Source organism: Dreissena polymorpha, chromosome 1 (assembly GCF_020536995.1).
Source record: "Dreissena polymorpha isolate Duluth1 chromosome 1, UMN_Dpol_1.0, whole genome shotgun sequence".
Classification (NCBI taxonomy): domain Eukaryota; kingdom Metazoa; phylum Mollusca; class Bivalvia; order Myida; family Dreissenidae; genus Dreissena; species Dreissena polymorpha.
Window position 1 is genome coordinate 4,970,651 of NC_068355.1, and position 16,167 is coordinate 4,986,817.

Consider the following 16,167-nt stretch of genomic DNA (forward strand, 5'->3'; position numbering starts at 1 on the left):
CAACATGTGTCACCTATGACGTCATATCATTTTCGTTGTGTCTTCTGCAGTGGTTGTCATGGTGATGGAGGAGGACAGCAAGTACGCCCGCCCGGTGTCGCACCTCTACAAGGGCATGACATTCGGGGTATGTATGCCATCATTCCTCATCCTGGTAAACGGTGAACGGGTAGACAGAGTTCTTGCCTACTTTAACTGTATTCATTCTTACATATTGTATTTCGATTACAAATGTCTGGATATGACGTGTGATAGTCTTGCCAATTGTATTCTTGCCCTTTCCAATAGCATGACTAGCTCTTATCTTACCTTGTCAAATATTGTACGCCTTGATCCATCATTTCAAAATTGTTTCATTCTCCAACCCGACCCGTTTTTACCCAATCCACGGACTGTGATATATATGGATAAATGAGAACAGTCCGTGTTGTCTGTTCTCATATATCCATATCTATCACAGCCCAATTAGTTCTCTTTTATAAACAATTGCCATTGCATGCTCACTCTTGTCCATGTTTTCCAATCTGCCCTGCTATGGTCCAATCTTATCTATATGTTCTTATACTTTGTGTTCAAGTCTGATCGCCATGGTGTTCCTGTTGTTTCAATACGTATCTATTGCGTCCGGCACGTCCCAATTCTGGACTGAGCTTATCCGAAATTGGAATACATTTCTACGCTTTCCCATATTGACTCAACATTTCCAGTTTATCAAGCTTTTGTCCAGCTTTTGCCAGCGTTGCCTGTCCAATATTTACGTATCCAATTCTAAAATCAAACTGTTAGCTGCAACTGCTCGTGCATACACTATTCACTGTCTCAAATCAAGTTTCATCAACGTTTAAAGAAAAAAGAACACCATGCATGTTTGTACACCATTGTTTTAAATAAATACATTTAACGTTTGTACATATACATCTTAAACTCTTTTTGCTTGCAGGACTTAGCGATAATAAATGGAACCAAGCGACAGTCAACAGTGATTTGCAAAGAAACGTGCGAATTTCTTAGTATATCAGCTCAGGTAAATAATTGTGTCTTGTTCTGAGAAAACTGGGCTAAATTCATGTGCGTAACCGCTTTTATGGTATTTTTAGTTTCAAGGAAGTCCCGCCTGACCGAAAATCAAGTTTAGGCGGAAAGTGTCGTTCCTGATTAGCCTGTGCGGATTTCACAGGCTAATCTGGGTCGACACTTTACGCACATGTATTATGCTCAGTTTTCTCAGAACAAGACACAAATGTGAAAAGCTATCAGCTCAGGTTAATATGTGAAAAGCTACCAACTCAGGTTAATATGTGAAAAGCTATCAGCTCAGGTAAATATGTGAAAAGCTATCGACCATAAGAGCCTCGTTATAGGAAAACTGGGATTATTTCTTGTGCGTAAATTGTCATCCAAGATTAGCCTGTGCAGTTCGCAAAGGATTATCAGAGACGATACTTTCCGCTTAAACTAGATTTGCATTAAGCATAGACATCCATTATACAAAAAAAATCCATGAAAGCGAAAATTATCGTCCCTGATTAGCCGTTGCAGACTTCACAGGCTAATCTTGGACAACACTTTACGCACATGCATTAAGTCCAGTTCTTACAGAAATAGGCTCATATGATTCATTATTTCTATGTTCCTTACACCTCACTGTGTTTACCCTGCGAAGGGACACCACTCTGAGGTATTGACCTTGTACATATTTAGAAAGTAATCCCGAATGTTGAAATGTTTGATTCATGAAAAGCCTAATCTTTAAGTCAGAAAAGATATTTGTTGGTTTCTGAAGACTATCGATTTGAACTCGAGAGTGATAATGAAGATAATTAATAAAAATCGCAAATCTACATAAACAAACAATTTTTATTTTTATTGCAAAACTTGTTCCATCGTTAATATACATTTTACAAGAGTTCGGGGGGGGGGGGGCTATTTTTGCTGGAATAATAACGTCATGTAGTAAAAAAAATCCGACGTCATTTCACAGCAAATATTGATGATTTTAACACCTTGCAACAGTGCTATTTTATAACGTGTTTAAATCACTTATTTTTTTTAAATAAACCAAAGACAAGTAAAGATTTTCATATTTTTTAATCGTAAATCAAATGGAAATTTATATGATATTGGTTCGACAAATCTTGACATTCACGGTCACCCATCCACTAAGTAATTATTAAACATCAGCTCTTGAAATATCGTGATTAAAAAAACGAATTAAAATCACATATCGTTACTATAAAAAGTAACAAAATGACGTCGCGAGCGGGCCGTTATTCGTATCTATCGGGCCAATACAAATTATATCAGCCCGCTCTGCCGGGCCATTTTTTCATATCAGAAAATAATGGGATCGCGCGGCTTATAAATACTGAACAAAATGGCGTCGACATTCAGTCTTAGCCAAAGGTGATCTTTGATCAATAAAATAAAGCCACAACTCAACGCAAGAATCGAACAGAATTATAATGACACGTAGCACACAATTTGAATAAAACAAATATCGATTGAAACTGAAACTCATCTGTACATTAAAGTAACATTACTGCTCAAAATCAACGACAATTTCGTACAATTGTTCGTAAAATAAACTTAACCAATTAAAAACCAGTGTTGCTTATGGCAATTGCCGAAATTTCAACGCCAGATGTGATATGGTAAAATAGATGTTTGTAGATACACAATGCTCGTTTTTATTATAGTTTTGCATACCTATTCATACGACACATGAACACTAAAATGGTGTTCGTGTGTCGTATGAATAGATATATTCGCGGGAATTAATTGTGGCCACAAATAAATAAAAACGAGCATTTTGTATCTACAAAAATCTATGTAATCATACCACATGTAGCGTTGAAATTTTGGCTATTGCTATAAGGAACACTGATTGTTAAGGTGTTAACTTTATTTTACGAAATACTTGACGAAATTTTCGTTGATTTTGAGCGTTATAGAGACTTTAAACTGATGCCTCTAATGTGCTTTAACAAGATTCGTCAAACGGCAAAATTTATAGAAAAAGACACACATACCTCGATGACAACTTGTATCCGGTTTTTATAATAATAAAATAACACAGATTTGTAATTCCATTTTCTGTTATTCCATCCGTTTATATATTTTGATTTTAATCGCACTTTTTTTAAATGATTGCAACGAATGCTTATACAGTAATCTCTGTTATCATAAACACGATTTACGAAATCGAATGTCGAAGCGATTACAATAATTTTATTTCTATCGAAGCTCCATATTATGCATGACAAACACAAAATCCGAAAAACGTTTTGGAATCGTTCGATGCTTAAAAAATATTTAACTGTTACATAAAAACAGTCCATGTTCGAATTGTTGTCCTACAACCCGGAGAGTCTAGGTAGTTTCGTCATTGAAATTACGTCACATGAGGTACGTCATAAATTGCGTAATCGATTGAATGAAAATAAAAGTACGGAAAGCTGGTTCTGTATAAATTTTAGTGAAAGACCAAAATAGTATGATCTGTGATATAAACGATAACACACAGCAGAGCTGGGCCGGACGTCTAAAATCGGCCCTAGCCGCATAATGGCCGTTATGTCGGCATCGGACCGATTATAGACGTCCGGCCCAGCTCTGTCGTGTGTAATTGTCTAAATAATGCCAACCTCGTTAACAAATCGAATAAAAAGGACGAAAACCAAGACAGACTGTTATCATTGTAAACGTGAAGCTGTGCACAGATAATGTTACCTTAACACAAACAGTCACAACAAAAACAACACACAACAACAACAAAAATAAAAACAAATCACAATGATACTCATTAAAAACCAAACACGTATGCATACACCAATTGCATATGTAAATGTGCCGCGCTCTGTGAAAAGGAAATTTAATGCATGTGCGTAAAGTGTCGTCCCAGAAAAGCCTGTTTGGTACGCACAGGCGAATCAGGGACGACACTTTCCGGCTCAACTGGATTTTTGCTAAGAAGAGACTTTCATAAGACTTTCATAATATCATGATAAAAGCGGAAAGTGTACAGGCTAATATCGGACAACACTTTACGCATATGAATTGAAACCCCCCTTTTACGGAACACGGCTCAAATAAATTAAGAAAAATATAATTCTGCGTTTTTTGTGTGTAAAGGCTATATATATTTTTCGCAATCTTTCAGGATTACCACAAAATATTTATGGCTGGCGGCGTTAAAACTTTGAACGACCCGGATCAAGAAATTTTCCTCAAGTAAGAAAAAACATGTCCCTGTTTGATGAGATAATTTCATCGCATTTGCAGATGGTTTTACTCCTTATTTATGTAATTGCTTCAATAAAAATGCTATCATGAATTTAAAAAAAAACATGGCGAGCAATTAACATGAGCCGTGCTGTGGAAAAACGGCGCTCGATGCATGTGCGTACAGTGTCATCCCAGATAAGCCTGTACATTCCGCAGTCTAGGCGAAAAGTGGCATCCCTAAATAGCCTGTACATCCCGCAGTCTAGGCGAAAAGTGGCATCCCTAAATAGCCTGGGCGGACCGCGCTTGTATTATGTCTCGTTTTCTTAGAGCGCTGCTGAAAATGTATTTGTTTTGGCTATTGTTGGAAATCAAATGTGCGCGCTTACGTTCTGAAAATAGCTAAACTTAAAATTAAACTTACATCAAAAGTCGAAACTTTATATGATTGTGAAAGGTTCGTCAGTACTTCGTCTCACATACTTGTATAATGTTTACAGGAGTTTGAGCTGCCTTGCTGATTGGCCGATACACATTCTTTCAGAAAACCCGAAGAAATGTCAGTTCCTGTATTTCAAGTAAGGGTTTCGAACACGTATACAATCATATTTTTTTTATCAAATTGATTGTGCTGTCATATTTTGCATTGTTCATCGTCCTTACCATCTTCGTGATTAAGTTAAGTACAAAATAGTGCATCACATCGTGATCACTACTTATATATATATACTTATATATATATATATATATATATATATATATATATATATATATATATGCATAATATATCAAAACAAGAACACATATGTATCCTTATAAATAAATGTAACACGCATACTTTTAGAAACCGGGACGTGATAGTTCGAGATTCACATTTCTCCGACTGGCTTATCATCGTTAAATCAGTAAGTATAGAGCCGATATGTTTAAATGACATTCATATATTCCATATTAAACGGTTTTAAATATGTATGACCCACACTGTGAGAAAAATGGGTTTAATGCATGTATAGTGTCAACCCAGATTAGCCTGTGCGATCCGTCTAGACAAGATTTTTGTTTAGAAGAGACTTATTTTAAACGAAAAATAATCATAAAAAGTAAAGTATCGTCCCTGATTAGGACTGCATCGGTAATCTGGGAGGATACTTGACCCATTTGATCGTTAAGCGCGATTTTTCAAGAGCGCGGGCTATATCATGATTTGTGTCTTGTTCTGAGAAAACTTGGCTTAATTCATATGCGTAAAGTGTCGTCCCAGATTAGCCTGTGCAGTCCGCACAGGCTAATCAGGGACGACACTTTCCGCTTTAATGGTATTTTTAGTTTCAAGGAAGACCCTCCTTACCAAAAATCAAGTTAATCTGGGACGACACTTCACGCACATGCATTATGCCCAGCTTTTACAGAACAAGACACATTTATTCACATATTTTAAAAGCAACCTATATATGGATATCAAAACGTCAAGCAGTTACTTATTTCAAATAAAATTTCAAGATCTGTTTGTATTCAGGGAAGCGTTCAAGTCTTGAAGAAACTAAAACGGGTTGAAGCTTTTGAGTGGAAGAAAAAAAGTAAGTAGGCAATTGTAGATAGAGTGAATCGAGTTTACAATTGATAAATAATGCATTAAATAATGCAGTTAGAAGTGTTGAATATTATTTTATCCTCGCTCTGTGAAAACTTGTGCATGTGCATAAAGTGTCATCCTAGATTAGCCTGTGCAGTTCGCACAAGCTTAGCAGGGACACCACTTTTCGCTTTGATGGAATTTAAAGGAGGTCTCTACTTAACGAACATCCAGTGTAGGCAGAAAGTATCGTCCCTGCTTTGCATGTGCGGACTACAAATGCTAACCTGGGGCAACATTTTACGCAAACGCAATATTGGTACGTTGTATTTCTCTTCTACAGAGCCAGTTGCACAGATGACTAGCAAAGAACGTCGTGACGTCATGCTCAAGCGGCTTGAGTGGCGACGGTTTCTACCAGAAATGGGCGTGCCCATGGCGGAAACGGAAGAGGTGGAGATGCTGGATAACGGTCGCGTGGCTCCATTCAGGTTATAAATTACTAATTATTTAAGCATTAAAATGAAAATTTTCAAACTGGAAATCTAAAGAAAGCATGTATTATATACAATTTAACGTTTAAGGTAGGCAGCACTAATGTGAAACTTTAATGACTTATTGAAACTGCATGATACTTTGCTCGCGACAGACTCGGGTGAATGCTTTGTTTGTTTCAACTGAATGTTTGGCTTGCATGGTTTTGTTTGAAGTTATACTGTATTGTTGCTGCTATTTGTTTTGATTTTCTAAAACAAAATAAAATCAATTAAATGGTCTGTTTAACTAATTATTCGTAGTTTTTAAAAAACACAGTATTTAAATAAATATTCTAACAAAAGTGTTATATTTATAAAAGTTTACAATTAATTTAATAACAAGAACAAACGAGAAAATAATACATTGGGGGTTCGAACCACAGGCCTTTACAAGCAAACGCTAACTCCTTAATAATATACCTCGCTTTTTGCTTTTCATGGTAATTTAAAGTATATTTCGTTTAAACAAGTATTTGCTAAACTATCAATGAAATGCGTTATTCTTCTTTGATTTCGATGGATGTTACATGATCATTCCAACAAATAGTGCATGTGTTTAATGATAACAAAGGTGTCCCATATCAACACAGACTGTTTTATAATCATTATTACCCTGCTGGTTACTCGCCACTATTGACGGTTACCACTTTTTCTAAAAAATACTATGCTTCTTGAGAGATCATGTACTGACAATAGTACTGTTAAATCATAACTATTCGTTGGATATTAGCTTTCGTTGATTTCGTGCATGGACCGATCTAAGGATTGAATCAAACACACCGGATAGTGCCTGACGCAAACTCCTCGCCTTTTTCCCAAATCAGAAATCCACCAAATAACGTGTCCACGAAAAAGTCGTTTCTTGCACAACCGTTAAAAAATATGACGAATAATACAAATGATTTCACTGTATACCGTGAGTTTCGACGATTACTCGCCACCTCATCCCCAATCTGACAAATATACATGTTTTGTACACCAGACTTTCCCTTAACTGGATCATCACCATGTCCAAATACCATGAGAACGCATATCTTATCAAGTGACTTATGATGAACTATTTTGATTTCATTACGATGGAAATATTTCGTAACGAGTTCGCTTATTGAAATGTGACCTTCAGGCATCCGGAAGAAGAGAAGCAAGAGACGCCGCGACGGGAGAATTCCTCGAGTGACACGCCAAGGATTCCGAGTCTTTGGCCTTTAAAGTAAGAGCCTACGTCTGGGAACACTGGGCTTAATGCATGTGCGTAAAGTGTTATCCCAAATAAGCGTGTGCAGTCCGCACAGGCTATTTAGGGACGACACTTTCCGCCCTTATAGATTTTTGTGTAAATGATGCTCCTCTTAACAAATGTCCTCTTTAGACTGATAATGTCGTCCCCGATTAGCCTGTGCGGACTTCTCTCAACGAAGATTGAGATTGAATGGGTCATATTAAATGATATTTAGCAATAGTAATATGTTCACCACGTCACATGACTGCTTTAGTTTTAATATGTATTGGTGCTTTCAGCATTTATAAGCTCATTTAATTCGTCGGAAAACAGTTAACCACCCATTTTTAACCAGGTTTTCCGAAGGAAAAAACTGGTTATTAGATTGGCGAATGTCGGCTGGCGGGCGGGCGGATCAAGCTTGTCCGGGCCATAACTATGTTGTTCATTGTGAGATTTTAACATCATTCGGCACATTTGTTCGCCTATATTGGACGGTGTGTCGCGCGAAAGAATTACGTCGATATCTCCAAGGTCAAGGTCACACTTTGAGTTCAAATGTCAAAAATAGCCATAAATGAGCTTGTCCTGGCCATAACTATGTCGACCATTGTGAGATTTAAAAATCATTTGGCACATTTGTTCACCATCATTGGACGGTGTGTCGCACGAAAGAATTACGTCAATATCTCCAAGGTCAATGTCACACTTCGAGTTCAAATTACAAAAATGGCCATAAATGAGCTTGTCGGGGCCATAACTATGTCGTTCTTTGTGAGATTTAAAACCATTTCGCACATTTGTTCACAATCATTGGACGGTGTGTCATGCGAAAGAATTACGTCAATATCTGCAACGTCAAGGTTACACTGTGAGTTTAAAGGTCAAAAATGGCCATAAATGATCTCGTCTGGGCCATAACTATGTCATTAATTGTGAGATTTTAAAATTACTCGGTACATTTGTTCACAATCATTGGACGGTGTGTCATGCGAAAGAATTTCGTCAATATCTCAAAGGTCAAGGTCACACTTTGAGTTCAAAAGTAAAAAATGGCTATAAATGAGCTTGTCCGGGCCATATTTATGTCATTGATTGTGAGATTTTAAAATGACTCTGTACATAAATTGTGTTCACAGTCATTGGACGGCGTGTCATGCAAAGAATTAAACAGTTCAAAGGTCAAAATGGCCATAAATGATAATGGCATAATAATTCTTAAAAATCGCCAGAAATTAGATTCTCTTGTTTTGTGAAGACAACATGCAAACTATTGTGTCAATGCAGCATGTGGGGGTTTACGTCACGTCTGTGACAAAGCTCTAGTTATAAATAAAAAAAAAATTTGAAACCCTGGTTTTGCGACAATTTGTTTCCCTTGTTCGGGTATTTAATTACACAAAACGTTTATTTATTTAAACAGTGATTATTGAAATAAGTCATAAACGGCAGCAAAGTATGTTTTTTTTTAATGACCAACTAAGTTTCGCATGCTCATGACTAACAGCGTTTGATTTAGCCGTCATCTGACACGATGCAACTTTCAGAATTGACCTCTCCGAGATGAAGTCCAGTTCCGGCCCCAGGCTCGGTCACCCTGGTATCACCGCGCCTGCGCATAGGACTTTCACCGAACCAGAACGACCCGCCGACTGGAAGGCCCTGGTTCGCAAGCCAAAAACCCCAGAAATCAAATCCCTCGGTAGGAACTGTTTTAGTGTCGTTACATATTGTTTAACTACACACTATTAAATTGTTATTTAAACTTGTAAATTGTGAATTGCTGGTCATGATTTTATTATATCAAGGCGAACACGGCTACGAAAAAATACGTGTATGAAAAAAAAGTCATGACGGCGATTTTAATAAAATGACAAAAACGACGACCATTTTGCTGCTCATGATGCTGCTGACGTCGAATATAATTTCATTTCCGCTGCTGCTGCTGCTAATTGCCATGTGGTGATGATATCGAATATAATGTGTTCAAAAGTGGCGATAACGATTACATCGACGACGCTTATGATTCTGATGACACAAATTAACAAGTATTTAACCTGATATGTACATATTTGTTGAATATAAGCATCATTCTTGGAAAACTGGGCTAAATTCATGTGCATAAAGTGTCGTTTTATATTAGCCTGTGCAGTCCGCTCATGCTAACCGAGGACGACACTTCCCGCTTTAAGGGATTTGTTGTTTAAATGAAGTAAATGTATTTTTAAAATAAAAATAGAGTCAAGGCGAAAAGTGTCGTACCTTATTAGCCTGTGCGAACTGCATGTGCTAATCTGACACGACATTTTGCGCATATGCATTAAGTCCAGTTTTCCAAATTCGCGGCTTAAATATAACACTTTTAATTTGCTAGTAATGGGTACATGTCATCCCCAGTTCCCCCACAAAGGGACCGTTCTGCAAGCCTGGCAATCGAAGAAGAGCACGAGTTGCTTGGGTACCAGCCCCACGTGCGCACCATCATCGAGGATATAGACGCCGGTATTAAACTCAGGGTAGGTCGGGCTTCTTTTTTCTTCTTCTCGTCGGTCACTCGGATGGTCACGCCAACTCTCTGCTCAAAGGTAGCCGTGCGCTGTTGGTGCTCCAGATTGTCGTACAGCATCACTTGCATCGTGGTCTCCCCCGCTCGTTGTTGATCTAAACTGAATGCTATTCGATACGTTTTGTAAAGTCATTCAAAGAGTGTTCCTCCCTATTAATAATCAATCAATAATTTGTAACCTACATGTATTGCTTTCAGCTCGCATTTGCTTATTTTGTGCTATCAAGTCCTTTTTCAAAGTGAACCAGTACTTGATGTATTTGAACTTTTTGAGATTAAAAGAGCACCTCCATAGTGAGGATCGAACAGGTACCTCGTGATTCCAGACGGACACGAAATCCATAAAACTCCGCTACCGATTACTTATTTTAGCCTCGTTACGGGAAAACAGGGTTTAACGCCTGTGCGTAAAATATAAACATGTTTTGACTGCACAGGCGTATCTGGAGCGACACTTAACGCACATGCATTAAAGACCGTTTTCCAGTCGGCATTTTTTTAACGAAACATACACTCATTTCGCCAATTTTTTTTATCACTGATGACACATTTGTTGTGAACAGTTATTATTTAGATAACATTGATACAAGTGATTGCTTCGTGGAAATTCCTGCTTATGATTTTAGGATGACAGCTTTATTGAGGAAAAGGACATCAATCCAGAGTTTGTGCACGTGCAAACGTTATTGAAGGGTCAAGTGTTTGTAAGTATAATCACGTTCTCTATCTTGACTGATTGCCATCCGATCTTGACATTTAACCCATTTATTCCTAGTGGACTCTCCCATCCTTGTAAATTGGATCAATGTATTTTCAAAATTAGGGATGTCTAGTATATTTATTTCTATATTTAGAATAGTTCTTACAAAAATTCCTTTTAAGCAAACAGTGTAGACCCAGATGAGACGCCGCGAACATAGTAGACCCAAATGAGACGCCGCATCATGCGGCGTCTCATCTGGGTCTACGCTGTTTGCCAATGCATTTTTTCAAGACGCAAGGCATAAATGGGTTAAAACAGCCATCTGATTATTTTATCCGACACACCGTCTCCCGTCCCAAAGATGTCAAAATAGTTGTGCCAAAATGTATGGATTAAAAGTACTCGATTCATACGCATATAAGAGCCCGGTAACTTTCAACTCAGACAAATTGACTAACATACAAGTGGTTGTTATTAAGTCAAAGGACTAACCAAATGACAGTGCAAGGTCACCGATGTAATGTCTAAGTTAAACTGCAAGTCATATACATTTGTTTTAACATTTACAAATAACAATATCAAATGCATATTTTTATTGTAAAATAGAATTCACCGTTAACCCTTTCCCTGTCAGAAACAAATTGAAAATGGCTATGTGCAAACAGCAAAGAACCAGAACAACCTGCGAGTAACTCGCAGGCTGTTCAGGTTTTGTGCTGTTTGCTGCTCAGCATTATCTAAGGTTGGTAAAAGAAGCCTTTAAACTTGAATTTAGTAAGAAATGCCTTAACTAAATACAACTTTCTACGGGACTACAATGCGTCCAAATACATATCCAAGTGGTAAAGCGTTAAATGGAGATTTTGAAAACTTCCTATAATCCACCACAGGGTCTTACGGATCTGATATTCGGCGACCAGCCAAGCTTTTCTATAATAAGTTCCGGGGCCGATTGCCTGTTGCTGGACAAGAACTTCTACAAGGATCATGCCTCCGAGAAACTTCTGCGTGACCTCAGACAAGAGGTAGGATTGCGTGACCCTGTTTTGACGTCTAGCATGGTTTAGGGTTGTGTCTTGACGTCAGACGAAAACAGGAAGTGTGTATAGTAACGTTAGATAAAAAGGTTCGTGAAGTGACGTCATAAATGTGGTAGGCTTCATAAGTTAGGTCAGTGATGGGGTATTTTTAGGGAGTTACGCCAGACGAGTCGTGCGATTTAGTAGGGACGTCAGGCATAAGAGAGGGTTGTGTAGTGACGGAAGGCGAAAGTTAGGTTCGTATAATGATATCAAACAAAAGGAAGGCTTGTTTTAGGGTAGCGATGTTGTACATTGTGGTGTCTGTTGAGATGTCATAAAGCAATTTTTGTGTGCGACTCAGGCAGAAGAAATATTTGTGTTTTGACGTCATACAAAAATAGTTTTGTTTTTGGGCGTCATTAAAGAAGGAATTTTATGTAATGACGAAAAACACGATGTATGTTTGCTCCAGTGGCGGCATACACGAAGGAGGTTTGTTTTTTGACAAGTAACCTCTCTTGTAATATTGACGTGAGAACGTAGGTTTCTGTTAAATTACATCGTCGTGACTTTAAATTGGAGGTAAAAGGGTAATGAATCTGTGTCTTATTGTGAAGTTTTACAACGGGTCATGGCTTGTGGCGTCAATCTTAAAATATTTTTGCTCAAGTCAGACACAAATGAGTTAGATTTTTACGTCATGCTGGATTTTAGTTGGTCTCTTGCATCAGACAATCAGTTCGGAACCAACCCGATGTATGGCTGGATGTCGACGTCAAGCAGAAAATATGTGTATGAAGTTATTTCAAACCTGTAATATAAGTCGGTAGTGACGTCAAATAAAAGGAGGAGTGTGCTGTGTCAAACAAGATGATAGATATCAATAGTGGCATTATACATTATGACTTTATATACAGTAAAGTTATGACATTATGACGTCATACAGGTAACGGATTCATGAATAATGACACTGATGACGTGATAATTATTGATATCGTTATATATGAGGCCATGTTGAAAGGTGATTTTAAACGTGGGATAGTTTTGTGTAGCGGCGTCAGGCGCGAGGGAGGATTTCCTCCATACGTCAAATTATTGGTAAATTTGTGAAATTACGTCAAAAGGATACACGGTTGCCTTAATGTGATGCGACGTATGCCAATAATAGATTTATTGCCTTGTTTTGACAATAATTTGTATAAAAACTGTGTTCTTGAATTGTGAAGTCAATTGTGATAATATACTTTATGACCACGAGTGGAACAAATATTAAATCATTCACCAAATAAAAAGCAAAAAACAAATGACTTTACATGGTTTTTCATAATGAAAAAAGAAAATTGTCATTTTTGTGTATCGTTGAAGTCAAATTAAATTTGATTTATGTATTTTTGTAAAATATTGTTTTTACTTTGTTTACGTGCATCTACATTCATCCAACCGTAATAGGCGATCGTAGACCGATGTTGTTTATAGAACATTTCTGATTTTTTGTTGTTGTAAAATTGTCACTTAAGTCACAACACAATACATAGAGTATTTTTACTTACATAGAATATTCTCAAATAATTCTATAAGTCACTTAATACATGGATTGCGTTCTGACTTCCGCGTTAATGTTAAACAATTATATAAAAAAGTTCTTAGACTTCACCATTTTAGAACATCAGTGCTGAGGATAGTAGTTCCGCGACATGCGAAAATATGTGTCGCGATCTGAGAAAACTGGGCATAATGCATGTGCGTAAACTGTCATCCCAGATTAGCCTGTGCAGTCCGCACAGGCTAATCAGGGACAACACTTTCCGCTTTTATGGTATTTTTCGTTTAAAGGAATTCCCTTCTTACCGAAAATCTTGTTAAAGCGGAAAGTGTCGTCCCTGATTAGCCTGTGCGGACTGCACAGGCTTATCTGGGACGAAACTTTACGCACAGGCATAATGCCCAGTTTTCTCAGAACGCGACACATATGTCTTATGCCTTATACGGCCCGCGTAGCTCTAGGCTAGCGTATGCATTCAGGCTGTCTGATTAGGAGATCACATGTTCTCTGTGAAGTCATTCAAGGCTTCCTGATCTCATTAACGAACGGGATGTCTCATGGCCAGATTGCGCACAGGCTTGTCTGTACCGACGCTGGCCGCATATAGAATAAGACCCATTTTCGCTCGACGCGACTCAATAGTGTTATATATATGTATTCTCAGCTGTGCCCATACCCGTCTGAGCAGGAGCTGCAGGACCGCCTTCAGATCAGCGTCGACTGGCAGCAGTATAAAAAGGTCACACTACTCAAGTCGCTGGAGTACGTCTCGTCCAAGCGTTTCATGCGCAACTCGCTTCACGGGGCGAAAAGTCAGGATGCGTTTGTGTATTAGGATTTTGTATTAATTGAGTCGCGTTCTGTAAAAGTTGGGCAAAGTTCATGTGGGTAAAGTGTCGTCCCGGATTAGCCTGTGCAGTCCGCACAGGCTAAACAGGGACGACACTTTCCGCCTAAAGTTGATTTTCGGTAAGGAGAGACTTCCTTGAAAGTAATTATACCATAAAAGCGGAAAGTGTCGTTCCTGATTAGCCTGTGCGAACTGCACAGGCTTATCTGGGACGACCCTTTACGCACAGGCATTAAGTCCAGTTTTCTTAAAACGCGGCTCAATTGATTCGAGTTGCGAACACTTACGTGTATTTGGGAGTAGAAATCATTGGATTTTAAAAAGAAAATGGCTTGAATTTTCACGTACAACTTTGACTAGTGTTTGTTTAATGAAAGCTTACTTAGGTAAAGATGTGCCAGAAGAAAGAAAGACCTTAATTTTGCGATTCAGTTAAGAACCAAATGGCAAGTTTTGTTGTTTTGTTTCTGCAGTAATTATCGAAGGATAATTCGCTATTTTCGAATATATCAATTTTAAAAGTCATACCGCCTAAAATGAACGATGCTTGTTTTTTACATTGATTTTGTGGATTTCTGTTTAATACGTCAGATTTCTCTTACTATGCTTAGCAACCGCGGGCCCGGTGTCAAAACAACGTAGTGGAACACGTTCCTTGAGCATTCATATAAAATGTGGGCAAATACAACCCACATTCAGAGCGCTAGATTTAAAAAGTAAAAGTGCATTATGTTTTATGTTCAATAACGTTGTATATAAAGATTGTAAGTCAAAAGACGTCACATTGCAAATATAAAAATATATGAGCCTAGATCTAGAAAAACTGGGCTTAATGAATGCGCCTAAGTAGTAGTCCAAAATTAGCCGGTGCTTTCCGCAAAAGCTACTTGGGGACGACATTTAGCGAGTTAATGGCATTTTTCATTTAAAGGAAGTATTTTCTTAGCGGCAATCAAGCCTATGCGGCAGGTGCAGCCGCTGCTATCCTGCGTTGACTGCACAGGCTAATGTGGGATGGCACTTTGTGCTTGATGCATTACACTCAGTTTTCAAGAAACGAGACTCATGTGAAGACTGCATAAATTAAAAAAAAAGTAAACACAACGCCATCTACCTTAGCCTGGTCTTCAATCATACATGGTCTAGTTAAGAGAGATTTTGTTTCTAAAACGAAGTCGTTTGTCCAGTCATGCTTCTCGCCAATTTGTTTAATATTGTATATTTATATATTACGACACGTCCGGAAGAAATGCGCGCATAATAGAAGTAAATGAATTGATTGCATGCAATAGCTAGACCAAAACATTTGTATACATTCTAAATGACATAAGAATATTCCACAATTTAATGTTACATAATCGGTGTTATTGTATAGTATCAATAATGACCAGTAATTAATGTGAAATGTTAAGCGATATGAACATTTAGATTTATATGGATACCACATATGCAATTTATGCTTCATGAACTTCTCCAAAATATGTCTTCTTTTTCTCAATTATATTATTGTAGAGGCTATACATTTGCAACGTGCTTGTTTTGTCTGGTACTAATGTTATGTTGTTCATCTATTATTTTTATTAAATCTATTGATTAACTTGATGATTTTAATTTTGCCTGAAAAATTCACATGTCAGTAAATTCATTTCAAGACGTTATATATAAAAATGCGCGAAAAGCATTTTGATTGAAGGAAATAAATAATAAAACCAGCCCCTGTTTGTTTTGTGACCTTGTTAACAACAACAACACCAACGACCTCTGTGAACTACGACCTGCATTCGGATACTTTTGTTTTGCTTTCAATTAAAGTAGCTCGTGCTTTTAAACAAAAGCGTTGCCCATGCATAGTCAATCGAGGTTAATTCATTGATTTAAAACAAAAGCTCTACTAACTATGAAGTCAGTTAGGCAGCGCACAATAAAATAAT

At 37.7% G+C, this 16,167-nt stretch overlaps 1 protein-coding gene across 2 annotated transcripts in view; it reads left to right on the forward strand.

Annotated features, from left to right (window-relative positions):
- The window catches only part of LOC127869140 (uncharacterized), a 32,364-nt gene extending 16,415 nt beyond the window's left edge, over positions 1-15,949 (forward strand). For both annotated transcript variants that reach the window (XM_052411477.1, XM_052411478.1), the window contains exons 7-19: positions 51-127; positions 941-1,024; positions 4,160-4,230; positions 4,725-4,802; positions 5,069-5,129; positions 5,741-5,801; positions 6,141-6,288; positions 7,457-7,543; positions 9,100-9,254; positions 9,950-10,068; positions 10,745-10,822; positions 11,712-11,846; positions 14,051-15,949. In XM_052411477.1, coding sequence (XP_052267437.1) covers positions 51-127; positions 941-1,024; positions 4,160-4,230; positions 4,725-4,802; positions 5,069-5,129; positions 5,741-5,801; positions 6,141-6,288; positions 7,457-7,543; positions 9,100-9,254; positions 9,950-10,068; positions 10,745-10,822; positions 11,712-11,846; positions 14,051-14,221 — 1,325 coding nt within the window. In that variant the 3' untranslated portion in view covers positions 14,222-15,949. The remainder of the gene's footprint in view (positions 1-50; positions 128-940; positions 1,025-4,159; positions 4,231-4,724; positions 4,803-5,068; positions 5,130-5,740; positions 5,802-6,140; positions 6,289-7,456; positions 7,544-9,099; positions 9,255-9,949; positions 10,069-10,744; positions 10,823-11,711; positions 11,847-14,050) is intronic.
- The last annotated feature ends 218 nt before the right edge of the window (positions 15,950-16,167 follow it).